The sequence below is a fragment of the Nycticebus coucang genome, chromosome 9, assembly GCF_027406575.1.
Source record: "Nycticebus coucang isolate mNycCou1 chromosome 9, mNycCou1.pri, whole genome shotgun sequence".
NCBI lineage: Eukaryota > Metazoa > Chordata > Mammalia > Primates > Lorisidae > Nycticebus > Nycticebus coucang.
In genome coordinates, this window is record NC_069788.1 from 76,793,361 (window position 1) to 76,821,175 (window position 27,815).

The 27,815-nt window shown below is 44.5% G+C and overlaps 1 protein-coding gene and 1 pseudogene across 2 annotated transcripts; both read right to left on the bottom strand.

Annotated features, from left to right (window-relative positions):
* Positions 1-1,265: 1,265 nt before the first annotated feature.
* Positions 1,266-1,954, bottom strand: LOC128594223 (prothymosin alpha-like; annotated as a pseudogene).
* Positions 1,955-3,802: 1,848 nt separating this feature from the next.
* On the bottom strand, positions 3,803-27,560 carry NQO2 (N-ribosyldihydronicotinamide:quinone reductase 2). 2 transcript variants are annotated; one of them, XM_053602480.1, is made up of 8 exons: positions 27,340-27,560; positions 22,860-23,335; positions 20,687-20,776; positions 17,820-17,984; positions 10,712-10,842; positions 8,275-8,388; positions 7,243-7,344; positions 3,803-4,095 (listed from the first exon to the last, which is right to left on the bottom strand). In XM_053602480.1, the coding sequence occupies exons 3-8, from the start codon at positions 20,691-20,693 to the stop codon at positions 3,919-3,921; spliced, it is 696 nt and encodes a 231-aa protein (XP_053458455.1). In that variant the 5' UTR covers positions 20,694-20,776; positions 22,860-23,335; positions 27,340-27,560; the 3' UTR covers positions 3,803-3,918. The 2 variants fall into 2 exon arrangements, with proteins under 2 accessions (XP_053458455.1, XP_053458453.1); XM_053602478.1 differs by lacking the exon at positions 22,860-23,335.
* Positions 27,561-27,815: the final 255 nt, after the last annotated feature.

Sequence of the window (27,815 nt, forward strand, 5' to 3'; positions counted from 1 at the left end):
TGGAATGGCCATCAGCAAGTGTCTTAACTTTGCCTCAGTTTCTTCTTCTGTAGAGTGGAGATAGCAACGGTTTTTGCCCATACGAATGTTAGGAGGATTGAATAAGCTGGTAACACATGTAAAGAATTTTTATCAGGCACATATTAAGCATTTGGTGTATATTGGCTATTGCTTCTCACTATTATAACCAGATTTGCTAAAAAACCAAAACATTTAATTTGCAAAATTGCTTTCCCTTTCTCTGGACTTCCTGGAATCTCTTTCTGTAAATGGAGTTGCCTGGGCAGAGCAACTGTTACTGTTCCCACACTGTCCCCAGCCCTGAACTGCTCATGTGCTGGCTTTTTTCTACATCTCCATCTTGTCATCATCTTTTGGGGCTGATTTCCTCCCTCTCAAAGCTGGTGCCTATTTGCTGTCCTCGGGCTGTGAGACAGCATTCGCCCGTTTAAGCTGCTGGGAACTCCTCCAAAATTTCTGGTGCTTTCTTATATTGAGCAATAGTCGCTTTCCTCTTTTTACCGACTTCCACCCAAAGGAGGCTCTGGGAGGGCCTCACTTTGTATAACCAAGTTATAACTACAGACATGGCTGCAGTTCCTTCCTTCCTTCCGTCCTTCCTTCTTCTTTCTTTCTTTTTTTTAGAACAACTCAGCAAAATAAAATTTGGTTTATTGTTGGACAACATTGTTTCACACATACGTCAAACACGCCAAAAAAATAAAAATAAACAGCAACTCCATAGACAAAAAAGAAAAAGAAATCTTTTATCTTTGGCCTTTTTAACCATTTCATACAAACCAACTACTTATAGTACAGCTAAGTACATACACAAAAAAGTTACTGGAATGCTCGAAAAGATTGTTTTTTGTTGTTGTTTTTGCTTTTTATCCAAGGTTTTTTTTTCTCCTTTGAGATTATAATGAACATGGTCACACCACAAGTAAAGTCAGAATCAGAAGTAGAACAGAGACGGCTCTGAAAGCTGGTTTGGTCATCCGAGATCATTAAAAATAGCTGACCCCTAAAAATATGTACAAAAATGTAAAATGTAAATAAAAAATACAAACAAATTTCCTTTTTAAATTACTTTTAGAAAAAAAAGCAGGGCCTTGGAAGTTTTGGTTCTTTTTCCCTCCCCTGTTGCAAATTCTCGTGGTTTTGGCTGGGTAGTGAAGAGCGCATGTCACCTGCGGGTGGCGCTGCCTGTCGTGCGCAGGCAGATTCTGAGATAGGAAGTGGAGGGTGACTGGGTCACGGTGGCCTTTTCTTTTTTTTTTTTAAGTTTAACTTTTCCTTTTTTGCTGTCCACTCATCCTCCTCAGTCTTCTGCTCTTGGTATCAACATCCTCATCCTCATCATCTTCAGCTGCCCGTTTGCCCATGGTGGCCTCAGCTTCCTCATCTTCGCCTCCATCCTCTTCTTCACCATCACCTTCCTCCTCCTCCTCCTCCTCCTCCTCCTCTTCCTCCCCACCTTCTTCATGGATCTCCTGGTCAGCCTCCTGCTCCATGTTCCTCATTAGCGTTCCCATCAACAGGGGCGTCTCTTCCATTCTCTGCCTTGTCCACAACTTCCTTCTTCTCCTCTAAGTCCTTGGTGGTGACCTCGGAGCTGGTGTCCACCGCTGCGTGTGACATGGTGGGGCACGTCGGTGATCCGATGCGGGGGTGGAAAAGAAAGCGAGCGTTCGGGGACCCTGGCGATAAAGGAGTCCGCAGTGATGGCGGAGGAGCGCGGCGGAGCTGGTTGCGAGGGAAGGAAGCCGGACCTAGGGACAATGCGGAGATGGGTTTTTTTGTTTTTCTTTTCTTTCTTTTTTTTTTCAGTTTTCTTTTCCTTTTTTTTTTTTTTTTTTTTTTGGCTGGGGCTGGGTTTGAACCCGCCACCTCTGGCATATGGGGCCGGCGCCCTACTCCTTTGAGCCAGAGGCGCCGCCTCAGAGATGGCTTTTCAGAGTCTCCAGTCTTCCTTCTCCCTTCCCCTTCCCTGCCCTTCCTTTTCTTCCTTCCTTGCTTCCTCCCTCCCTTCCTTCCTTCCTTTCTCTCTCTTTCTTTTTTCTTTCCTCTCTCTTTCTCCCTTTCTTTCTTTCCTTCCTTCCCTTCTTTCTTTCCTTTTTTTCTTCCTTTCCTTTCTTTCCCTTTCCTTTCCTTCCTTCTTTCTTCTTTTTCTTCCTTTCTTTCTCTCTTTTTCCTTCTTTTTACTGACCTCCACCCAAAGGAGGTTCTAGGAGGACCTCACTTTGCATAACCAAGTTATAACAACAGACATGGCTGCAGAAACTGCCCACACTGCCACCCTCTCTGCTCTCACAGAGCCCACAGTCTATGAGGGAAACTGCCATTACCAAATCATCCTGATGTTTAAACCATCTACCATGAGAACATCCTGGTGTATTTCTTGTATAAAGTTCCACAGAGATATATAGTTTTTGAGACAGGCTCTCGCTGTGTTGCCCAGCCTGGGGTACCGTGGCCATTCACAGGTGCGATCATAGTGCACTACTACCCCCAACCCCTGGGCTCAAGTGAGCCTCCTGCCTCATCCACAGATTTTTTTCTTTTCTTTTTTTTCTGTTTTTGAGACAGTCTCATTATGTTGCTCTGGGTCGAGTGCTGTGAAGTCACAGCTGACAGTAACCTCAAACTCTTGGGCTTAAGCAATTCTTTTGCCTCAGCCTCCCAAGTAGCTGGGACTACAGGCGCCCGCCATAACGCCTGGCTATTTTTTTGTTGTAATTAACATTGTTGTTTGGCAGGCCCGGGCCAGGTTCAAACCCGCCAGCTCCGGTGTTTGTGGTCAGTGCCCTAACCACTGAGCTACGGCGCCGAGCCACACAGTTTGTTTTTTAAATGAGGAAAAATACAGAGTGTAGGGCAGCGACTCCGGATTAATCTGAAGGCTAGGGGAGGCTTCCTTAATCAAGTGGCTTAGAGGGAATTGTGCAAAGGACGAGGCCATAACAAAATGGCACTCCTGCCTGAAGGGTGGCACGAGCCGAGGCCTGCACCAGGACAGTGTGGGGCACTGGGAGGAGTGAAAGAAGTCGGGTGCCACTGGCCCGACCTCAGAGAGGAGCAGCCAGAAGAGCCCAAAGAGGAGGCAGGGCCACCTCCCAGACCAGCTCCCGGTTCTAGGCATTTCCATTTCCTCCGAGCCATGAGAAAGAAACCTTTGAGAAATTAATAAGCCTCAAGAGTAATGTGAGCTGATGTGTGTGTGTGTATGTTTGTGCATATATCAAGGGTCACTACAAAAGTTTTAAGACAGACTGTGTAAAAGTCCATTATTTCACTTCAAGAAACACAGTTGACAGCAACTTTCTGATTCACCTGTGCAAGTTTTTGCTTGCTCAGCTTCTAGGTGTTGTTGGGAAGGCTTCATATGTTTCCGTCTACACAGACTTAGTGTTTCTTGATTTTTATGTATCTCAAAACTTTCATAATGACCCACATTACTATGGGGGTCATGGTGTGGTACACATATGTGTGGTTAAAGCCGATGCTAAGAATTTTGTAGAAAATGGGCTACAAGGGGCAAAAGTGGATGAGAGAGGATTATTTAGCAGGTTCTTGCAATAAGCCATGTAAGAGAAGGTGGGATCTTGGACTAGCATGGTAGAACTATCTGAAAATAAAATTATCTGTGAGGCTTGAGGATAGGAATATGGAAAGGTATTACACAAATAATAAAGCAAAGAAAACCTGGGTGAATAGTGATCAGTCGGAATAGAATTCAGTATAAAAAGCTGATTATTAAAATATTAGATCTGGCTATATAAAACTCTCAAGACACTAACGCTTTGCATTAAATGTTCCCAGTTTGCTTTATTGTAATTTATTTCATGACAGCATTTTCTCCTTGCATGTGCTGGGTCCCTTAGCGTTTTGCTCGCATGATGTGCACTCGGTACACAGTTATTGCCCGAAGTACCAGGGAGGCATGCACGAAATGGGCTCTTCCTTCCAGATGTCCTTCAGCCTCTGGGCCCACGCAGCCACCATCTCCTTTCTTTCTTCTTCTGATGCAATTTCAGGAGCAAAACTGATCTGAGCAGCAAGGATTTTAAATCCACAGAAGTGCAGTGTACCATGCTAAAGCCACAGGAAAGGAAAGAACTGATTAGAACCTGAATCTTTTACATACCATTTGGTTAGATGGTTAAAGGGGGGAAGTGGCATGAAACAAACCTCCAGAAAAATTATAAAACCTCCAAAAAAATTATAAGGTACATAAGATATTATATACTTTATACCTTAGTGCTATAAAGTATCTGAAAACTGAACTTCCTTATGACCTTAGGACGTGGGACTTCAAAGTGAGATGAAGAACTTGGGGCAACTGGAATTTCCAAATTCTATTTTTTTTAAGAGATGGGTCTCACTATGTTGCCCAGGTCGGACTTGAACTCCTGGGCTCAAGAAAGACTCTTCTGGGCGGCGCCTGTGGCTCAGTCGGTAGGGCGCCAGCCCCATATACCGAGGGTGGCGGGTTCAAACCTGGCCCCGGCCAAACTGCAACCAAAAAATAGCCGGGCGTTGTGGCGGGTGCCTGTAGTCCCAGGTACTCGGGAGGCTGAGGCAGGAGAATCGCTTAAGCCCAGGAGTTGGAGGTTGCTGTGAGCTGTGAGGCCACGGCACTCTACCAAGGGCCATAAAGTGAGACTCTGTCTCTACAAAAAAAAAAAAGAAAGACTCTTCCCTTGGCTTTCTGAGTAGCTGGGACTATAGGCATGTGCCACAATATCCAACTGCCAAATTCTTACTCTTATATAACCTGCAATCTTTGTTACTGATCAGACACTAAATATCATAATTTTGATTGAATAGACAAATTATGATAATATTCATACTATGGATTACTCTAGAATGAGGTTATTCTACCTATAATGTGCCACCATGGAAGGTTGTTCAAATCAAATGAAATGATATTTGTCAAATGAAAACAGCAACAAGGGCGGCGCCTGTGGCTCAGTCGGTAAGGTGCCGGCCCCATATACCGAGGTGGTGGGTTCAAACCCGGCCCCGGCCAAACTGCAACCAAAAAATAGCCAGGCGTTGTGGCGGGCGCCTGTAGTCCCAGCTACTCGGGAGGCTGAGGCAAGAGAATCGCTTAAGCTTAGGAGTTGGAGGTTGCTGTGAGCTGTGTGAGGCCATGGCACTCTACCGAGGGCCATAAAGTGAGACTCTGTCTCTACAAAAAAAATTAAAAAAAATAAAAAATAAATAAAAAAAAAACAGCAACAAATTTTAAGCAGTTTTTATGGTATACCATTTATGTAAAAGAATAATAAACATAATAAAAGCTATGTATTTAAGAATATATATGGGGGCTCGGCACCTGTAGCACAATGGTTAGGGTACTGGCCACATGCACTGAGGCTGGCGGGTTCAAACCCAGCCCAGGCCAGCTAAACAATGACAATTGCAATAAAAAAATAGCCGGGTGCTGTGGCAGGCACCTGTAGTCCCAACTACTTGGGATGCTGAGGCAAGAGAATCGCTTAAGCCCAAGAGTTTGAGGTTGCTGTGAGTTGTGACACCATGGCACTCTACCGAGTGTGACATAGTGAGACTCCGTCTAGGAAAAAAAGAATATATATGGGGTATAAGAAAATAAATCAACTGTTAAAAGCGATTATTTCAGAGGTAGAAGGATTAAGGAATTGACTTTCTCTTTTTATGTTTCATATTGTCTCGTTTTTTTGCTATGATATATATTTTTGCAAACTGAAAAAAATATAAAGATTTTTAAAGCAAGAAGAATATAAGCTTGGCTAATATAAATGACATGTAAGAGGCCAGTTAGCCTGTGGAGAAGGGAGTTCAGGCTTGTACATTATCCAATAAGTATCACTAATTGGAATCACATATTTTCTCCTTTCAAAGAAGATTGCTCTTTTATAGAAAATATCATGCTCAGCCCTCTGCATTACTTCCTTTAAAACCTGCACCTAGTGTGATGAAAATGTGTCAAATGATCTATGAACCAAGTGTATGATGCCCCATGATCATACTAATGTACACAGCTATGATTTAATAAAAATAAATAAATAAATAAAACCTGCACCTATACCAGGCCTCCCCCACTGGGAACAGAGTGAGAGGCCCACATACTACTCTTTACATTTTTATTCTCAGACAATATAACTTTATTCCGGGAAACCAACTAACAAACAATTATGATCAGTAGAAGAAAACAGAAAACAAACAAAAAAAAAAATTCAGAGATCAACAGCCTTCATAAACCAAAATAACTTTTAGAAGCTATAATTGAAGATACATCCCATTTAGAACAGCAAACAACAAAGGATGAACACAAAAATAAATGTGCACTACCTATATGAAGAAAAATCTTCATGTTTGGAAAAAACACAGAGATTAATTTCTTTGATATAAAAAGAGTGCTGACAAATAAAAATTTTAAGTGCCAATGTCCCAATAGACACAGAGTCAGGGCTCATGAACCTGGACAAAGTTCACAGAAAAGGGATGATGCTTGCATTTTCAAAGCAAGCTCACTACCCCTCAAATTTGAGTTCTCCTCCTGCTTCAACAAACATCTCCTCAAAACAACCTGCAAGAACAGTTGTGCTTTAGGCTTCTGGGTCTCCTCAGGGTCTCTGCTCTCCACGTCTCCAGCTCTGCCCATTATCAGGGTGCTTCGTGCCAGCCTGACTAAACTGCTCTACCCACAGCCTACCCCTTGGTGGACAGCCACTCCTTGAGTCCAGGCAACATGGGCTCCACCAGGGGAGTAGCCCTAGGAAGGAGCTCCATGGACCCCTTGCCCATGTGGGGATCCACACAGCCAGTGGAGTCCAGGGTGTGGGCATCCAGAATTCAGGATCTGCGGTGCCTCCTGCCAAGGACTGAGGGTGGTGTTGCTTTTACCAAGCACTGCCAGAGCCATGTTGACAGCTCTCCACGCACACTGCTAGGCCTGTGACACTCACTGGGCCACCTGGGGAAGCACTGTTTACCACAGAGCAGATATCAGCTAAACAGGTTTGGTTTAGCTTCTGCCCACACAGTATCAAAGGCTATAATTACGACATATGTTTTCCCTATTAGCCAACTTTTTTTGTGCTGCCAAGCGAAAAATTACAAAGGGCACCATGTTATATTTTTTATATCCGAGAGGAGTCAAAATGGAGTGGAAGATCAGGCTTATCTCACATCTCGTCTTGCTCCCCAGGGAGCTGAGGGCTGTGTGTGCACATGTGCATGCAGCTTGTCTACCTGGAGTGGCCACAGGAAGTATCGAAAATCCCCACTGACTCCTGTCTTCGAGTACATCTCAGCCGTGCCTCCTGTGGTTAATGAAAGGAGGGCTAATTTATCCTGCAGGAGAGAAAGGAAATGCATTTGTGTGGCACCTGAAAAGGAAGAAAACGCTAAGGCCTTCTTGCTGGAATCACAATAGCATTTCCTTTTCAGGGAAAATGTGAGGTCAGGGTCCTCTGGGGATGAGCAAATCTAGCAAGCCCTTCCACAGCTGACAACTATACCCAACAGCAGGGGGCCATGGAACAGTCAGAGCCAATGGACAAAAGGAATGTAAAAGCTCTAACACGACCAGGTTTCTATTCCAAACCAGTTCGCAGTGACCGTGACTGGTGCGTGAAAGGGACAGGATTGGGGAGGAGGCTGGCAGTGCCTAGCACATGGGGCCACTCAGTAAATAGTTGTATCAGTTGTGGTCCTACACAGATCTGGTTCCTCAGCCTGTTCTCCTTACATGCATGTATTTTCTGAGGCTTTTAGAATTTAAAAAATCACTTCTTTTTGCAAGAAGTTCGTAGCCATGGTGCATTGTGCATCTACCAGTCTCCACACACCCCTCGCCTCCCACTGAGGGTGTCCTGTTATCTCATCTCATGGGGAAGCATGTGAAGCTCAGGCTGTGAACTTGTGCCAGGCCAAGCCAGCTTCTGCCACAGAGGAGATGCCCTCTCTGGAACTGGGGGTGGCTGCCGTGTGGCCCATGTCAAGTTGTCCAGTTCTGCCCTCACCCGACTCCCTGCCCAGCCCCTCTGCCACGTGTGTAGTTAGCTGCCATGTGTCTGTGGCCCTCACTAGACAATAAGCTCCACAACTTCAGAAATGACGCTTTGCTCATCAGAGGGCAGCACATGGTGCATTGCACGTGGCAGGTGCTCCATCAATATTTGCCTTAAAACAATAAAAGGAAGCTAGAAATTCAGCTTGACAGACTCCCCCTAGCTCCCCTGCTCCAACAGTCTGCAGTAATCCAGATTTCAGAGCACTCACCTTGAGAAAACCGGACTCATAGAACCCCGGGATGTCGAAGGCGAAGCCTTGGCAGAGCACCCTGTCCATCCAGCCCTTCAGCACTGCAGGGACACTGAACCAGTACAGCGGGAACTGTGGAGGACACCAGGGGAAAAACCGATGTGTGGCTGGCCTCAGGGCCTCAAATGTTAGCCAATCTGCTGATTCAGAACAAATCCCACCATCTTCTTCCCAGGCAGCTGGGCAGGGGAGGGTGAGGGCACACTCAACTCTGAGGGGTGCAACAAGGAAAGCGGGGTGGATGAAATTGGCAAGGGTCCAGTCACTGCTGGGATAGGTCTGCATCCACACAACAGCCCCCCACGCTAGTTCCCAGGCAGGAGGGGTGAGGAGCTCTGAAGGACCCTGACCATGGAGCCACAGTCTCTGTGATTGAACCGACCAAGAGGGAAGATATGGGAAAGAGTGTGCCCCTTCCCACCCCTGCGGTGAACTGGAGTTACCATCTGGGCGTCAGACTGAGTTAGGTGCTGAACAGCTGTGGATTGTGACACAAATCAAAGCCTTATGCTCAGATTCCACACACCAGCAGTGAAGGCTCCCTAAATATACTCTGGGTCCCACAGAAACCCTAACACATATCCAGTGATACCATCTAGGAAGAGAAATAAACACAGGCAATCACCATTTACCAAAAGCAGAAGCCCCTGTTTCAGGTGCTTCAATATAAAATCAAACTCAAGTCTTGGCGATGAAATCCACACCTACTGCTGTGTGATGCTGGCAAGTTACTTGACCTCTCTGTGTCTCCTTTTCTTGATTTGTCAAGTAGGGATATTAATAGTTCCTAGCTCACAGCATTGTGGTAAGGATTCAAGGACACAATATAGTGCCTAGAACAGAATGCCCAGAGCATAAATGCACAGTGTATGGTGGTCTCTGATAATAGTAATAGTAGGGATAATGAAATTGTTACTAGTGTTGAATAATAATAAAAAAAAAAACCTTATAATGCAAAATCTCTGGACAAAGCATCAGGAAAAGTGGGAAATCAGGAGGAAGAAGAGACATGAAACGAGGTGGAACAAAAGAAAGACCATTACAAAAAGGCCAAGTGTCAGCTTATCCCAGCCACCTAGTTACGGAATAGAGCAAAGAAGGGACAAGAGAGGTGGGCCCTGCATGGTCAGCCAACCCCGGGGGACAGAGCTGAGCACAGCTCTGCTGGAACCTTGTGGCTCAGGACATAGGCCTATCATCCTGGCATGACTACTATTATGGTGTGCATGATGAACTGTACAGTCATCTAGGTCTAAGACACTATGGATCCACCCATGTGTGCTGGGATGAAAGGATATCCTGCACTTGGGCCAGATTAGCAGCTCAAGGGAACCCAGTAAAGAGAGGGCTCAGGTCAGGAAGGTGTACACAGAAGCAAGTCTGGGCAAGGGTAAAGCATCTCTCCTCCAGCACACACAGGTTGCTTTTGTAAAGGATTTGGGATCTGTGACAACTTCCACCTTGCACACACCCGAGGGTCTTCTTCCACCCACTCCTTGCCCTGAAGCAGGGTTGGGAACAGAGGCAATGTGGACCTGTCAGATCCCTTGCTTAGAAATTCTGGATCTAGGGAATCCAGATGCTGGCAGGCAATAGATAGAGAACCATGGTGCAGGGAAAGTGATGGGAACCTGAGGAAGACAGCAGATGTGCTCCTGCCTTGGGGCCATAGCTCTGTCCTTGGGGTCCAGAAAACCCAAATGGCCAGAGAGCCCTTACGGTAAATGCCCCTTCCTTTTTAGTTCACCTTGGATTTCTATCAACCTAACCAGTCCCTCAAAGTGCAAGTGTTTACTGCCAGGCTTACCTTACTCCCCCCTCAGGGTGGCAGTAAGTGGCCTTAATGAGTTTGTGTTCCTAGAGGCTGTTTTGTGGGGCGGTTCTCTCCTCTTTGTGAACAAATATGGGGAAAGTGGCAGGGCTTCTGGGAGGTGAAGCAACCAGTGAGAGGATGGGAAACCAATAATTTTCCTCTTAATAATCAAGATATTTAAGGCATAAATCACATTTGGCCTGAATGACCCTGATAAACACCAGGGAACCTAGTTTTCAGACAGCCTCAGCATGTCCAGGCATGGGGACTGGAGGAGAATAGAAGCAACAGGTTCAGCAGGATCCAGACATTTTTTGGACCACTGGACTAGTGGATAAATCCTTCATTCCTATTTACATGGGATCAGGATTCTGAGTGAGCGATACTGAATAATACATGTTTCTCTAAACCCAACTAGGTTAATTGATGGATTAGTGTTTTAACTGGGTTATAACACTTCCATAAATGTGCAAATGTGCAACATTGATACCACTTTTAGGAGGAGCCCCACCCTCAATATTCAAAAAGAGTTTGTACATAGGATGAATCTGATTCACTATATTAATGAGTGGGAAAACGAACCTGAAATATCACTAGATCAGCTTCCTGAACCTTTTTCTGCTCCTCAGTAATGTCGCTGGCCAGAGACCTCTTCTTGTAGGCTTCACAGGCTTCCATCCCATAATTGAAGAGCTTGGGATTAGAGAGAGCACCTGGGGAGCAAGAGGCCAAACATGTCACTTTCAGGTACGTGTCTTCAGATTTCCTAGCCATCCCGTTGGCCATGTATACCAGGCTCCTCAGAGCAAGTCAAAGACATTCATTCCTTCAGCCCAATCAGGAGCCACAGCTGGCGCCAAGCTAGGCCCAGAGAAAGAGCCTGGGACCAAAGTGGCGCTGTCCCTGACCGAGCTGTGGGAGAGAGAGGCTCCCATCCAGAAGGAGAGTTAAAGGACAGAAATTTAGCAAGTAACCTGGTGGATTAGAGCTGCACCAAGAGAGAAGGTTGAAGAACGCACATCAACCCTGCTGAGGCGAGCTGCGACCCCAAGGATACAAACAAAAGGTGCAAAATCCATCACCAAGCAGATGGGAGTCCCTTCCCCCATGAGAATGGCTCGGAGTACCCCATAAACAAACAAGCAGAGATCAAAAGTCCTCCCATTATACTCCACAGGAGAGACCCTCTAAAAACTGGACCTACTTCCCCTACTAGGGTGCGATGGCGCTCTCCTGCCAAGCATGAAACTGTATATATTGTCTACCTGCAATTCTGAGCTCCTAGCAATCCCCTCCACTCTTACTCTGAGGTCTGGAGGCCTGTCCCCCCAGGAATCCAGATTCTTGGGTGATTTCTCGAGGGGTGTGGACAGGGCCTGGACTGCAGCTGATCAGTGCTGATTCTGCAGCACAGGAGTGAGGAGAAGACAGTCAGCTGAGAGGGAAACACGCGGGAGTGGCAGTGCCCTGAGGCACAGAGCAGCAGCCATTTTTTGGCAACAATAGGGCTCACCCACAGATATTCTGGAGTCACACCCCCTGTTTCTCTGGGGGTGGGCATCTTCTCAGGTGGCAACCACCCCGGAACAGATCTGGGATGGAAATGCAGGCCCCATGAGTAAAAGGTTTGCCTGAGGCGGTACCGGCCTGGGTGGAACACGGGGACTAGAAAACATATGCACAGAGCCGTGAGATTCCCAGGGCAGGGCTGACCCAGAGGACCACTCTCTGAGCCTGAGACACACCCAGCCCCCAGGGGATCATCAGCCTAAACAAAGGAGGGCAGGCAGAGGTTGGAACTGACAGGTAACCATGCTGCGAATACAAACTACAGCAGCACAGACAGGGCCTGAGGCACAGGTTCTGGGAACTCAAAATAGCTTCTCTTCTGCAGGGGAATTTAGCAGGGACAGAAACAAATTCCTGCAAAGTTGTTCTGTTCTGTCAAAACATCAGTCAGGGGTGGGGCTGGAACTGAGTGAACAGCCACAGCCTCCCGAGGTCATCAGGCCTCACCTCCCTCTGCCAGATAGAGGCAGAGAGCAGTGGCCTGGCTGAGGAGACATAGATTTCCTTGTGATTCAGGCAGGTACAAACCCCTGGAGTATTTGCTCATTGGAGGCAACAGGGTCACAGTCCTGTGGGGTTATCAGTGACTGGTGTGACAGAGGGGCATCAACCTTCCCAGAATAATCTATTTGCTGAGTGGATCCTCCTGACCCTACGGAGCACCAGAGCAAGTTATATTTGAGTTGTCAGCAGACCCCTGTGATCTAGTTGCCAGAGACCTTTTAAACTCTTCTACCTGAGACAGGTGCTGACTGAGACAATTGATTTGGACCTTTTGAACTAAGCCAATCGCCTGAGGACTATTCAAGTGGTGCCCTGGGTGTGTGGTTGTAGGAAGGTTTGATTTTCCTTTTCCAATTGTTGCCTGTGTGGGGCAGGGTGACTTAACTGCTGGTATTTCTCCACAGCTGAGACTTCAACCCAGAGTAACTGTTTCACTAGGGTTGGACAGAGACCAGCTGAAAACAAGACAGGGCCACTTAGCCCCACCACACCAAACAGGTCCCCAGTTTCTCAGGCTGTAGCACTGTACAGGTCCTCGGCAAAGCTCCAGGGGAAAAGTCAAATGGTGTAAAATAATCATGGGGCTGAATCAGTAGAAAAACTCTGGTAACATGAATAACCAGAGTAGATCAACACCCCCAGTGAAAGATATGGTAGATGTAACTGAAGATCCCATTCATAAACAGATAGCCGAGATGTCAGAAATCAAATTCAGAATTTGGATTGCAAACAAGATCAATAGAATGGAGGAAAATTTGGAATTAGAAATTCGAAGAGAAATTCAAAAGTTATCTCAAGAATTCAACAAATTTAAAGACAAAACTCCAAAAATTTTGACACACAGGCAAGAATTTGCAGTCCTCAAAGTTCTGAAAAATACAGAAGAATCCCTCAGTAACAGAGTGGAGCAAGCAGAAGAAAGTTTCTGACATTGAAGACAAAGCTTTTGAATGTTCCCAAACTCTCAAAGAGGAAGAGAAATGGAGAACAGAAACGGATCATTCTCTCAGAGAGTTCTGGGATAATTCGAAGAAGGGTAATATCCACCTCATTGGAATCCCTGAAAGCAATGAAGTGGCTTCGCAAGGCATGAAGCGGCTTCATGAAATTATGAAAGAGAATTTTCCAGACATGCTAAGAGAGTCTGAAATTAGGATAGCAGACAGTTTCAGAACCACAGCACGACTCAACCTGAATAAGACATCCCCCAGGCACATCATAATTAACTTCACTAAAGTTAATATGAAGGAGAAAATTCTGAAAGCAGCCAGACGTAAGAAAACCATTACCTACAAAGGAAAGACTATTAGAATGACTGCAGATCTCTTGCTGAAACTTTTCAAGCCAGAAGAGGGTGGTCATCGACCTTTAATCTCCTAACACAAAATAACTTTCAACCCCAGATCCTGTATCCAGCTAAACTGAGTTTCATTTATGATGGAGAAATTAAATACTTTAATGACATTCACATGTTGAGAAAGAGCCTGGGAGGGCCACTGATTGTGCATGTCTTACCTAGCAGGTGCTCCTTTCTCATTGCCATAACAACAAGTGAGATCAGAGTAGTTCCCAATCTACTAGAGGGGAAACTGAGGCTTAAGGAAAGCTGGGTGGCTTGTTTAATGCCACATTAACAGAGGTGGGATGACCCAAGGCCCATGTGTGGCCAACTATGCCACACCAGTCTAGGGAAGAGGAAAGCTGAAGGTACTTTGAGAAAAGCCAAAAATGAGAACTGGGCTAGCAGTCCTTCAATAAAGTCATAATTTGGCCGGGTGTAGCGGCTCACTCCTGTAATCCTAGAACTCTGGGAGGCCAAGGCGGGTGGATTGCTTGAGCTCACAAGTTTGAGATCAGCCTGAGCAAAAGAGAGACCCCTGTCTGTACTAAAAATAGAAAAACTGAGGCAAGAGGGTCACTTGAACCTGAGTTGGAGATTGGAGGTTGCTGTTAGTTATGATGCCATGGCACTCTATCCAGGGTGACAGCTTGAGACTCTGTCTCAAAAAAAAAAAAAGGTTGTCATTTAAAAACATTTGAGGGTTCTTTGCATCCTCTTTTAACCCATTGGTATTTGATTTTCATTCAAAAAGTACACATTGAGTGTGTTTCTATGTATAAAACCCTCCTATGTATAAAATCTTTACATGGACTACATATAAAATCTTTACTCAGAAACCTGAAAGGGTAACTATAGCGGGTAATAGACTGTATTGTATTAGGGAGGTAATCATATGGGTTTTGACACCACATTATGACCCCCGTGGGCTCTTTTATATCTACAACTTCAAAACACCACATGGATGTGTACTTTCATGCCAAAAGGTTAGGCTTACTCACCTCTGGGGTGTGGTGGACTGGAGGGGATGAACACAGGGATTGCACTTTGTACCCTAACTTCACCTATATTTAAAAATAGTTTTTACCTCAACCTTGTGTTACTTTATTCACTTAAAACTAGTGACTCCATAGCCCAGTGTTCTCTATTTTTTTTAGCCCTTGCTCTACTGTTCATTAAGAGAAATTAGCTGGTGAATACATATTAAAAGGGAAGAAAGAGAAGAAAGACAAAAAGCCGAGACATGAGCTATTGACATGAGTACTGAAAGTTGTATGGAGATCTAGTTAATACAGTTACAAACAGAAGGAAATTGGAGATATTAAATACAGGAAAAGAGGAGGTAAAATTATCAGTGTTGGCAGATTATTTGTTGTATGCTTTGAAAGCCCTAGAGAATTAGCTGGAGAATATTACAAACAGTAAGAACACTAGTAGTGGCTAGACACACACTCAAAGAATCATCCCCGTCGTGTGAAGAAGCAACAAGTTAAGAGGAATCATGGAAGCTCATATGAAGAAAACAGCTGAATGGAACTGGGGGGAGTCATAGAAGACTTGAACAACTGAAGTCACAACATTCTCTTGGAGAGAAAGAATCAGCATCATAAAAGGTCAATTCTTCCTAATTTCATTTATAAATTTAGTGGGACCTCAGTGGAAATACCATCAAGTTTCTTTTTGAATTCGGAAAGCTAATTCAAAAGATTTTATGGAAAAATCAAATAAAAATAGAAAATAAGAGAAATGAGGGTGACCTCTATCAGATATTAAATTAAATGATTTGACAAAATAATTAAAACCATGTGGTATGAGTCGTGAATAGATAAGGAGAAAAAATAGAACAGAAAGAAGAAGAAAATAGAATCAAACATGTAGAAATTGAGATCACAATGAAGGTGGCACTTTAAATTAGGGGCAAATAGTTAAATCATGCCATAAATGGTAAAAAAATAACTGCATAGGTACTTGGAAAAAACTGGACCCATACTTCACATCATACACCAAAATAAATTTGAAATGGATGAAATATTTAAATTTAAAAAGTGAAACCTGGTGGCACCTGTAGCTCAAGCAGCTAAGGCACCAGACACATACACCAGAGCTGGTGGGTTCGAATCCAGCCCAGGCCTGCCAAACAATGACAACTACAACTAAAAAGTAGCTGGGTGTTGTGGCAGGTGCCTGTAGTCCTAGCTACTGGGAGGCTGGGGCAAGAGAATCGCTTAAGCCCAGGAGTTGGAGGTTGCTATGAGCTGTGACACCATAGCACTCTACCCATGGTGACAGGTTGAGGCTCTGTCTCAAAAAAGGAAAAAAAAAAAAGTGAAACCTACTCAGATACTAGAGGAAACAATAAAACTTTTAAAAAATATAATCTTAGAGTTTATAGAAATAGGACATAAAATCCAAAGATCATAGAAGAAAAAGATGGATCAAAAGTCAAGATAATAAATAAAATCCTACATGGAAAAAACTCACAATAAGTAATACCAAATTTTTTTTTTAAACAAACAACTGGGTAAAAGTATTTGTAATTCATATAGCTAATTTGGGTGTCCCAAAGATTGCCCATAAAGTTGTCATACACAGGGAAGATGGGAAATTGAAGCTAAATGCTTATGTAGACAATATTCATTACAAAATTTAACAAAATATTCTCTGTGTGTTGGCCACCTCTTTGTAAAAAAAATTTTTTTTTTTTTTTTTTAGAGACAGAGTCTCACTTTGTTGCCCTTGGTAGAGTGCTGTTGCATCACAGTTCACAGCAACCTCCAGCTCCTGGGTTTAGGCAATTCTCTTGCCTCAGCCTCCTGAGCAGCTGGGACTACAGGCGCCCGACACAATGCCCACCTATTTTTTGTTGCAGTTTGGCTGGGGCTGGGTTTGAACCCACCACCCTCAGTATATGGGGCTGGCGCCCTACTCACTGAGCCACAGGCGCCGCCCTGTAAAAATTTTTTAATGTAGACGGTTCAGAATAATCTCCAATGATTCTTTGTATGTTCCCTGGCCTAAGTTGTTGTCTCCTTTTGCCTGCATTATCTTCTTTTTTCTTTTGTAGTCTTTTATCTTTTCAAAATCAACTTTTCATTTCATTGATTTTGATTCATTCTGTTGAGAGCCTCTAATGAATTTTTCAGTTCATTAAATGTATTTCTCAGTTCTAAGATTTGTTCATTGTTTTTCACCATTTCAACCTTTGTTAAATTTCTCTGACAAATTTTCTGAATTGCTTTTCTGTGTTATCTTGGAAATCAATGGGATTCTTTAAAACTACTATTTTGGTCTGAGAGCTCATGTTACCATCTTGTTAGGCCCTTTGCCTTGTGTTTGGGAAGGCCAAGGATCCCCAAATGCTATTGCTTTTGTGAAATGTATATCTATATCTTTCTATTAAAGGATTAGTTATTTTTTTCCAGTCTTCTCTGGGTTGTTTTGGTTTTTTTAGACATGTCTACTTAGAGATTCTTTGGCATATACCCACTGAATTTCTTTTCTTCCCCCCTGCCTAGGTTGCTGCCTCCTTTTTGGCACTACATAGCACCTTAAGCTTAGCTTTGCCTCAGCGCTAGTAATGATCTAAACATTGCCTGTTTTAAATGGGGGCAGTCCCAAAGCAGATATCCCAGTAGTGTGGGAAGGATGGCCAGGGGTTTATGCCCAGGGGACCAACAGAATGACCCTCCTCCAGTGTGATACTGCTGAACGACCACTCTAATTTGGCATCTCTTTTGGCAAGGTTCGGAGCAGTCTCAGGGCTAGGCATGGTAGTCCTGCCTTCCCTCCTTGTTTCTGGCTGTTCTCAAGAATGGGTCCCCCTTCAGGCACTCCCAATGCTTGCTGTGCAATGAGGCAGGGACAGGACTCCTGTCAGGGAACCCAAGATAATGGGGAAGCTGTTTGTCTACCTGGATCTCACTTTTTCCAGTGTAGAAATGGGGAGTGGGGGAGAATTTTCCATGTGCTTAGTGCTAGGTATATTGGGAAGAGGAGTACTGCAGATATGAAAGTCCAATTCTCTTAGCATCTGCTTGGAGTTTTTCCTTTTCTTTGGGGCCCTGGGAATTACCTCATCCTTATATTTGAGTTCTAGGATATTGCTGGTGATTATCTCAGTGCCACATTATTTTTTTCTGGCTTTCTGTGAGGATGGGGGTAGTGCAGCCAGCCTGCTTCTAGCTACCCTTTTGGAATTAGAAGTCAACATGTTTTTAATTTAAAAATACAAAGAAGAAAGTTAAAAAAAAAAAAAAAAAGAGTTACTTCATGCCTCACCAGAGATGTCTTTCCTTGTGGCCCTTGGCTCAAAGTCCATTGCATATAAATCAGACACAGTGACTGTGCAGCCCTGCTTGGTCAGCTCCTCCACCGCCACGTTCTTCAAGGTTCCATTGAAGGACTTGGGTTCTTGGTGTGCGTAGACGATGAGCACTTTCTTACCTAAATCAGTAGGAAAGACAGTTCCTTTTGAAAAGCAATTCCTCCATGTCAAAATTCAATGAAGACTAAGATGAAAATTAAATATTTTAATGTATTATGGTAAATGAAGCAAAGAAATGTCAATGAGTGGCAGTTTTAAAGCAATAGACTTTTTTTTAATCCAGTTATATAATTATAGCTCATCATTACTTGAGTTTCCTGGTGCACAAAACACAGTAGGTCAAATTATTTTTCCTTAAAAATACTGTCACTTTAACACACCTTTTAGGGGCGGGACACAATTATAAAAGGAACAAATGCAATCAGTGTAACCTGGTTCTTTATACCCTTAATGAATCCCCAGCAATAAAAAATAAATAAAATAAATAAATATAAATGACTAAATACCATCACTAAATTCTTTAAAAGCCTGAATGCATTTGTGCATGAAAATGTTTAGGCCTGCACCCTAACATCAAAATAAAAAGCTGCTGGGGGTGGCACCTGTGGCTCAGTCGGTAAGGCGCCGGCCCCATATACCGAGGGTGGCGGGTTCAAGCCCGGCCCAGCCGAACTGCAACAAAAAAATAGCCGGGCGTTGTGGCGGGCGCCTATAGTCCCAGGTACTGGGGAGGCTGAGGCAAGAGAATCGCTTAAGCCCAGGAGTTGGAGGTTGCTGTGAGCTGTGTGATGCCATGGCACTCTACCGAGGGCCATAAAGTGAAACTCTGTCTCTACAAAAAAAAAAAAAAAAAGCTACTAGGGCCAGGCATGGTGGCTCATGCCCATAATCCTAGGACTCTGGGAGGCCAAGGCAGGTGGATTGCTTGAGCTGAGGAGTTCAAGACCAGCCTGAGCAAGAATGAGACCCTGTTTCTAAAAAATAGCCGTGGCATCGTGGCAGATGCCTATAGTCCCAGCTACTTAGGAGGCTGAGGCAAGAGGATCAATTTAGTCCAAGACTTCGTGGTTGCTATGAGTTATGACGCCACACCACTCTACAGAGGGTAATAAAGTGTGACTCTGTCTCCTAAATAAATAAACAGGAATCTGCTAGAATTTGTCCATGTAACCCTATATTAGCAGGCATCAGCTACGGCCATTTTTCAGTCTAGCCCAGTCTGCTTCCACCTTCTCCACATCCATCAAAAACTGGCACTTAAAACATGAAGAATCAAAACCTTTGTTCCCATGGGGAAGGAAGGACTATTTGGAGCCCATCTTTCAGTGGTGATGATGATGACAAAGTACAGGTACTAGCTGTCTCATCAACATCAGGAGCCTCGGAAGTAGGGTTTTCCTTATTCAGAAGAGGAATGAGGAAAATGCTGATTATGCACTGATTTCTTCTGGTTGGTGATTTGCTTAATTAAATTTACCCTGGCAACATCTAAGAGGATGTTAAACTCTTGATTTAAAATTTTCAACCTAGGACCCTAAGGAGAAAATACACGTTAGGTTGAAGCAAACAGTTTCAGAACATTCAGCTGAGTGTAAAAAATTGAAGTTTAATAGTTAACATTTTTATTTTACTTTCTCAGACGCCTATGTTATAAAGGAACTCTCCTTGGAGAGGGAGAATGGATACAAATGAAATACCTACATCAGTGTTTCTCAACTGGGAGCAGTGTTGCCTGTCAGGGGAAATTACTCAATCTCTGGAGACATTTTTGGTTGTCACAACTGGTGGGGTAGGAGTGCTACTAGCATCTAGCAGTGGTTCTCAACCTTCCAAATGCTGCGGTCCTTTAATACAGTTGAGAACTACTGAAGGGGTAGAGGCCAGTGACACTGCTAAACATCTTACCGCGCACAGGACAGACTCCATAACAAAGGGTTATCGGGCCTGTTATACCAGTAGTGCCAAGGTTAAAAATCCTAATCTGCAGGCTCGGCGCCCATAGCACAGTGGTTATGGCACCAGCCTCATACACGGAGGGTAGCGGGTTCGAACCCAGCCAGGGCCAACTAAACAACTGCAACAAAAAAATAGCTGGGCGTTGTGGCAGGCGCCTGTAGTCCCAGCTACCTGGGAGGCTGAGGCAAGAGAATCGCTTAAGCCCAAGACTTTGAGGTTGCTGTGAGCTCTGATGCCACGGCACTCTACGGAGGGCGACATAATGAGACTCAGTCTCAAAAAAAAAAAAATTCTAATCTGCACTATAATGCGTAGAATAAGGTTAACCTTAATGTTCTAAAATGAAAGGATTTCCATGGTATATTGTTCAGTGAAAAAAAAAAAAAATGAAGTTGTGGGGCAGCGCCTGTGGCTCAAAGGAGTAGGGCGCAGGCCTCATATACCAGAGGCGGCAGGTTCAAACCCGGCCCGGGTCAAAAACTAAAAAAAAAAAATTGAAGTTGCAAAATCGTGGGGGTGTGTGTGTGTGTGAGTGTGTCTGTGCATGTACACATTATAAACAGTTACAAGAGAAAAGATAGTATGATACCGAGTTTTTAACCGAAGTTCCTCCTAGCCTTATTCAATCAACAACTACTTTTTGAGCGTCTATGTCCCAGGGGTGATTTCAGGGTCAAGAAGCAGAGCAAAAACAAGACAGACAAGGCCCCACTTTTGAGGAACTTACATTCTGGAGCGGGTGAAATAATAAAACAAGTGAGAAAAATTCCAAACAGTTATATGTATCCATGTTGTTTGGATTTTTTTTATAACAAGATGTTCAATTTCTCATTAAAAGTCTGTGTCTCCCATGATTAATCGTTACCTGCCATGTTGTAGTAGGATGGATTCTTCCTGATTTGGTGGGTTCACCAGTTTTTCAGTGGTGGTCACTTTTCTCCAAGTCCCCAACAATCTGGAAGAGAAAAGGAACCTGGGGAGGTGGAGGTACCGCATCTAGGTTTCACCACTGCTTCCTGGAGCACACGCAAATGCATCGGAGAAAGGGCGTCTCAAGATAAGAAAGGAGTCCTCCGGAGATTAGGACTTTGGAGGACAAACTATGTAGGATGTCAAAACCACTTTTTTTTTTCTCCTTTGAGGGAACTCAGAGTTTTTTGTGAAGGCAGCCATAGAGAATAGGACCTGGGAAAAAGCCATGGTAGGAAGCAAGAGTTGCTTGGCCTCCCTTAAGTTTTCCCCTTTAGATAACAAATGGAGCTGAGCAGATACAGGTGCCTGGTATGAGCCGTCACACAGCAGCTGTGCTGGGGAACACGAGGGGATGGTACCAGGTGTTGTTGGGCCTTTTCCTCAAATTAGGAAGTTGTCTTCAACATGGTTTCCAACCAGACGTTTCAGAAGTTCCTTCAGGGAGGCAGAGTGAGCCAGTGCAGATTTCCACGACAGATGGACTTGGTTGAAGTTCCAGCTCTGCTGTGTGTAGCCATGGGTCCTGCAGCACGTCCCTTCACCTCTCTACTCAGCCTCCTTGATAAAAGTCACAGCACAGCCCAGAAGATGAAGAGAAATGGTCTATCGGTACATGGTTGGCATATGATAGGGCTCTGGGAAAACGTCAGTTCTCCCTAGGGGGCTTCAAAGGCACAAGGCAGGCCCATGTCCTCAACCCCCAGCAGCCATCTCCAAAATAACTGACTTCATTCTGAAAGAGATCAGGTACCTCCAGCTACCCGTTCTTGCTCCCCCCAACAAAAACAAACAAAAAAAACAGCTCACATAAAAACTCAATGCCAAAACCAACAACTCAATAGACAAAAATTTCTCCAAAGAAATGGAATGACCAACAAGCACTTGAAAAGATGATTAACATCACTAATCACTACGAAAATGCAAATCAAAGCTACATGAGATACCACCTCATAGCCATTAGAATGGTCACTCTCAAAAAAAAAAAAAAGAAAAGAAAAGAACAAGTGTTGGTGAGGACATGGAGAAACTGGAGCATTTGTACACAGTTGGGGAAAATGTAAAATGGTGCAGCCACTGTGAAAAACAGTATAGAGGCTCCTCAACAAATTAAAATGAGAATTACCATACGATCAATTCCACTTCTAAGTATGAACTCAAAAGAATTGAAAGCAGAGTCTCAAAGAACCATTTGCCCATTCATGTTCATAGCACCATTATTCACAATAGCTGAAATGTGGATGCAACCCAAGTCCACCAATAGGTGAATGAATAAGCAAAATATGGCCTATCCATACAATGAAATAAAAAGGAAATTCTGACTAATCCTAAACATTGGATCAACCTTGAGGACATCACGCTCAGTGAAATAAGCCAGACACAGAAAAACAGAGACTGTGTGATTCTACTTACGTGAGGTATGGAGACAAATTCATAGAGACAGAATGTAGAATGGGGGTCTTCAGGGGCTTTGGGGGGGATGGAATGTTAGTGTCTAAGGGATACAGAGTTTCAGTTTAGCAAGATGAAAAGAGTTATGGAGATGGATGGTGATGACTGGTGATGGTCACACAACATGGTGAATGTACTTAATGCCACTAAACTGCACACTTAAAAACTGGTTAAGATGGTAAATTTTATGTTAGATATTTATTGTGTTATTTTACCACAATAAAAAATAATTGAGGAAAAAACTAGTGCCCAAATGACACTAGTTTTGGTGTGTTTAGTTTAACACATCAGTGTGTCTTTACGGGACAACAAAAAAAACAGAGATGTAGAGCTGAGCTTATCCCCACAGCTGGGATCTGCTGCAGGGCTGGGGCTGCAGAATACTTCCCAAAAGTGAGGGGTGCGGGAGGGTGCCCTGTAGGTGGAAAAAAAGAGAATTCATCATTGTGGCAGGGGACCTAAATTGGGGGGGCAGGCCTGGGACTTACAGAGTAGGGGGCTATCACTGCCAAGAGAGAGCAGACAGCTCAGGTCAGTGGAAACACCTTCACACCCCAAAGGTGAGTTAAAGTCCTTTCCCATTCACTTGATTATTGACTGAACAGCAAGGAACCTACCTCTTTGGCTACCCAGTATCCTCTCTCTGTCTCCGTAGGAACAGACACTGAATTTATTGAAGCTGTCAGCGTGCCCAGGTAAAGACTATATTTCCCAGCCTCCCTTGCAATTAGGGCTGGCCAGTGAAGCGTAAACAGAAGTCACTGGGTGGTGCTTCTAGGAAATATCCTTACGGAGCTGACTCAGCGCATGTGGGTGGATGGAACTCCAGATATTTTCACCTTTTTTTTCATGCAGTAACATCTGCAGTGGCATTTAATCTCTGGGGAGGATCAGGGACAATTCAGCTTGCAATTATTAAAACATAATCCCTTAAGGTACACGTTTTGCGGCCAAGTCCTTTAGTGTGTTCAAGCCCTGTGTAATGAACTTGCTACATCAGAGCACAGAATTTGGGAGCAGTCACATTCATTCATCAAAGCACTGGAGGGTTTCCGTTTTGACAACAGCAACACAATGGTGAACCTAAAGCTGGCTAGTGAGGAAGGAAAGAAAAAACCAAGTTTATGATCATTGATGGTGAGGAAGGAGAAATAAATCTTTTATTTCTTTTTTTTTTGCAGTTTTGGCTGGGGCCAGGTTTGAACTTGCCACCTCCGGTATATGGGGCCAGCGCCCTACTCCTTTGAGCCACAGGAGCCACCCAAATCTTGTATTTCTTTTTTTTTTTTGTAGAGACGGAGTCTCACCTTATCACCTTTGGCAGAGTTCTGTGGTGTCACAGCTCACAGCAACCTCCAACTCCTGGGCTTAAGCGATTCTCTTGCCTCAGCCTCCCGAGTAGCTGGGACTACAGGCGCCCACTACAACGCACAGCTATTTTTTGGTTGCAGTTCAGCTGAGGCCAGGTTTGAACCTGCCACCCTCGGTATATGGGGCCGGCGCCTTACCGACTGAGCCACAGGTGCCGCCCAATCTTGTATTTCTTAATGATCCTGGGAAAGCAGCAGGCAACTGCAGAAGAACTACTCCCCCAAAGATAAGAACAAACCTTCCACTGAGCTAAAACAACCTGGGGGGTGGGGGGAAAGCTATGTAACAAATAGCAGCACCCTGGTGCTAATCATTAACTCTTTGTACTCTTTGTTGAAACTATTAACTATGCAACTGATATTGAACTGAAAAGGAAAGTATAAGAGTTGGGGGGAAATCTTGTTCCTTGGAACTCAGCATTTCAGCCTTGAGACACCTGAGTTCTCACAGCAATTAAAGGTCCCTTCCACTAGGTTGTTGGTGTGTCTGTCAGTTTTAATTTGCCCTTTTCATGCAACAATGGTTCTGTCTGAAACAAAAAGTTGCGATGTAAATTACAAAACAAAATACTATTGTCATTAAAACAGAAGAGTTCACCTGCCTGAGGAGGGGGCCTTTGGGTTTCAGGCATTGGATTTCCATCACTTGTTTAGTGCAGGGGGAGGGATACCTGCACTCTGCCTTGCCTTCTCTAGAGCAGTGATTTTCCACTGGTGCCGAGGGTATACAAGAGAATCTTAGATGTGCCGTGAAAATGTGTAAAGTTCGTTAAATTATTTTCTAAAGTAGTTCAAAGCACAGAAAATAAATTCTTTTCTTTACTTTTTTTTTGATCAACATAATTTAAGTGTGCCACAGAAATTTAACTAGGTTCAAGTGTGCAGTAAGATAAAAAGGATTGACAAACACTGCCCTAGGGTTCTAAGTACAGAGCTGCTATCTTCACAGCCCAATGATGAGGCAAGTGTACAGGAGCCACTCTCCCTGGGCCAGCTGCTGACGTCAACACCTTTGGCGCAGAGAAGTACAATGGAAACTAACTGTGGGGCAAAAGGGCAAGTCATGAAAGGCTTGGTGTAGCTCATCTCCTAAGAGCAACAGAAAAGAGTTAATGACTCATCTGGGAGGCTTTGTAGTTCCTTGGTAGACAGACATTGCCTTGAGGTTTAGTTTATAGAAAGTGAACTTTGGCTGTCATTGTTTGTATATAATAAGTGCTAGCAGAAGCCTGAGAAAAGCACAGGGCAACAGAAGTTGGGTCAGTGAGGCAAGATAGGATGGCCTCTTTTGTGATTCCCTGAGTACCAATTCGCACAGCAGCTCAGGCCTTGGCCCACTTGCTCAGGTTACCTCTAAAGTCTATTGTGAGCACTTTGGGAGGCTGAGGCAGGAAGACCACTTGGGACAGGAGTTTGAGACCAGCCTGGGCAACACAGCAAGAACTTGTCTCTACAAAAAAAATTTAAAAATCAGCTGAGTATAGTGGAACGTGCCTATAGTCCCAGCTGCTTGGGAGGTTGAGGCAGGAGGATTGCTTGATCATAGCAGTGGCCTATGATCGTGCCATTGTACTCAACAGAGTGACACCCTGTCTCAAAAAATAATAATGATAAATAAATATAAATGAAGTCCATTGTGAACCTGGAGGGAAGGCAGCTGCTAATGCACACAAATGATGTAGGGACCTTGAGGGTAGAGTTGGCACTGGTCTAAGGAAAAAACAAGTGTTCTGAAGTAAAACAAAACAAACGAAAATGGAAGAATCCAAAGCACAACTGATAATAGGCTTCCAGGAGGGTTAAAGGTCACGTTCAAAGTGAAACTGACTAGAAGGTGAATAAGGAGCTCAGATTTCGAGGAGATTCCAGAAAGGCTAATGGTTTCAGACAAACTCCAGATTTCTTCTCACGAGAAATCAAACCCTGAGTTTTGTGAAAGTCGCTGTTACTCTATTACTAGTCACTCTATTACTAGCAGTGAGTGAGGCACAGTTCCTAACTAATATGCTCATTTATTCATTCAGCCAGGTCTACAGCTTGTTGGAGGAATTAATTAGCTTCTGCACTAGATGCTGAGGCTACAGTGGTGAATAAGATGAGAAAGGAACTTTGCCAGGGTGGTGATGGGGAATAAACAAGCAGGCAAAGAAAGCAATAACAGAATTTCAGATGCTAGTATATAATGGTAAAAATGGTAAGTAATCGTGATCAGCAAATAAAGTGCTTTACTGGATAAAATGGCAGGGGTATGTTTGCTATTTTAGATAGGTGATCCAGGAAGGTGTCTCTCAGCAGTGACATGGAACCAGCTCTGCAAAGATCTGGGGGAAGAGAAGTCCAGGCAGATGGAATGGTCAGCCATAAGGGCCTGAGGTGGGAGCTGGCCTCAGTATCGTCAGGCTCAGGAAATAGCAAGAGAGCCTGTTCAGGTGGAGTGTGGTTTAGAGAAAGAATTGGGTGGTAAGAGATACAGTCAGAAACATGAGAGGGGTCCAATCACTCTAGGACGTGGGTAAGGACTTTAATCTAAACCTAACAGAAACCTATAGTGGGCAGGAGAGACCTGCTTTACTTTTATAAAGGTTGTCAGTGTTTTTGCAGATTCAGGGAGCATCTTATCCTGAAACTCCCAAAGTGAGGGGCCAAAGTTGGTTTTGGATCAAATGCTTTTATTTTAATGACTCTATGCAGGGCATGCATCTTCAGTGTCCCCAAGCCTGACCACTTCCTATTGTCTTGCTTTGATCAATTTACATCATATGCCTGACCTGACATTTGAGTTTGTGATGCCCCATTTCCAATTCTTCTAGTAATACAAAATAAGAAACTGGGCAACAAGGCTCTTGACTCACACACACAGTTCAGGGCTGTTCATTTCAACCCCAGGCACCTCCCTAAGCACCCCATCCACAGCAGTAATTTCTTCTTCTTTATTAGAAACTGTGTACTTACATAGGCCTATAGGAAAAAAAGACCATATGGTTATTGAACTCTATATCACATCATTTGGGCTTTGATATTTTTGATGTATACATTTTGCATCTTAATCAGCATCCAGTAAGTATTTTATTATGTTTTCACTTCATTTCCTGTGCCTCTTTCCATGAGGACAAGTCCCACACAGGGCCTTCTAACAGCTAGACACCATTGCCAGCATGCCCTTTTGTGCCCATTTCTCTATTTCTGGGCACTTGGTTTACTTTCGTTTTATTAAAAAAGAACTTTAAGTAGCAGGGCTAGAAGTATTATTCAATGTACATTTTTGCGTATTAGTTTGGCTGGGATTTTCAGAGATTAAAGGTTAAAGAAGCTGATGTTTTCCAGATTGGGGCGACTCAGCCACGGGGTCAGGGCAGCCCTGGACGATCAATTGGGCCTAAACCAACGCACCCCTTTATAAACTGTGACCTTGGGCTGCCGGGTTTCAATTTGTAATGAGGGGATAACACCAGCACCTATTTGTAGGGCCAAGGGCCGATTCAGTGGGACGATTCCTGATAAGCACTGACAAGTGGCCCCAGCAGGTAGTAGCGCTCATTGAGAGGTAATAAATTGGATCATACTTTCAAAGTGGTCTCCCTGGTGCGTGGTGCGTGGTGCGCGAGGAATCACCGGGCCCACGTGTCCACGGTCTGGCTGGCAAGTTAAAATCGCAGAAACCTCTTCAGCCCTGAGTTTCCGGGAACTGTCCCTCCCAAGCCCGGGTCCCCAGTCCGGGGTCACTCACCTCCAGCCAACGCACGCCCTCGGTAGGAGCTATTCCCACCTCCTCAAGGAGCGATCTCAGATACGCGCCGGAATCAGGCCGCGCCCAGCTGAGCACTCGCAGTCGCCTGGCGGGCAGGAGCGCCGCGGCTGTGCAGTCGGAGACCAGGTGCCGGCGTGAACCCAAGCTGCCCGGGCTTATCCTCGCCTCACCAAGTTCAAGTCCTTTCCACCCCTCTCCTGCACCGAGGCCCCGCCTCTGCAAGCCGCCCCACTCCAGCCCAGGCCCCGCCTTCCCGCAGCCGCTCCGCCCAGGTCCAGGTCCCGGCCGCACTTTGTGGCGAGCCCCAGAGGTTCGCCTGGCCTGATCCCGCCTCTCCGGTGTCGGCCCCTCCCACTCCTTGGAGTGTGTCCAGGTTAAAAAGAAAAAAGCAAGGGTCCGTGGTGTACCATACTATTTCGCAATCAAAGAGAATGAGCTGTTGATACATCCAGCAG

Coding starts and splice junctions, on each gene's coding strand:
- NQO2 (XM_053602478.1), bottom strand. Junction 8,389..10,711: donor CTGATCTAGTGATATTTCAG/GTTCGTTTTCCC, acceptor TGTCCTCCACAG/TTCCCGCTGTACTGGTTCAG. Junction 7,345..8,274: donor ATGAGTCCGGTTTTCTCAAG/GTGAGTGCTCTG, acceptor TCTCTCCTGCAG/GATAAATTAGCCCTCCTTTC.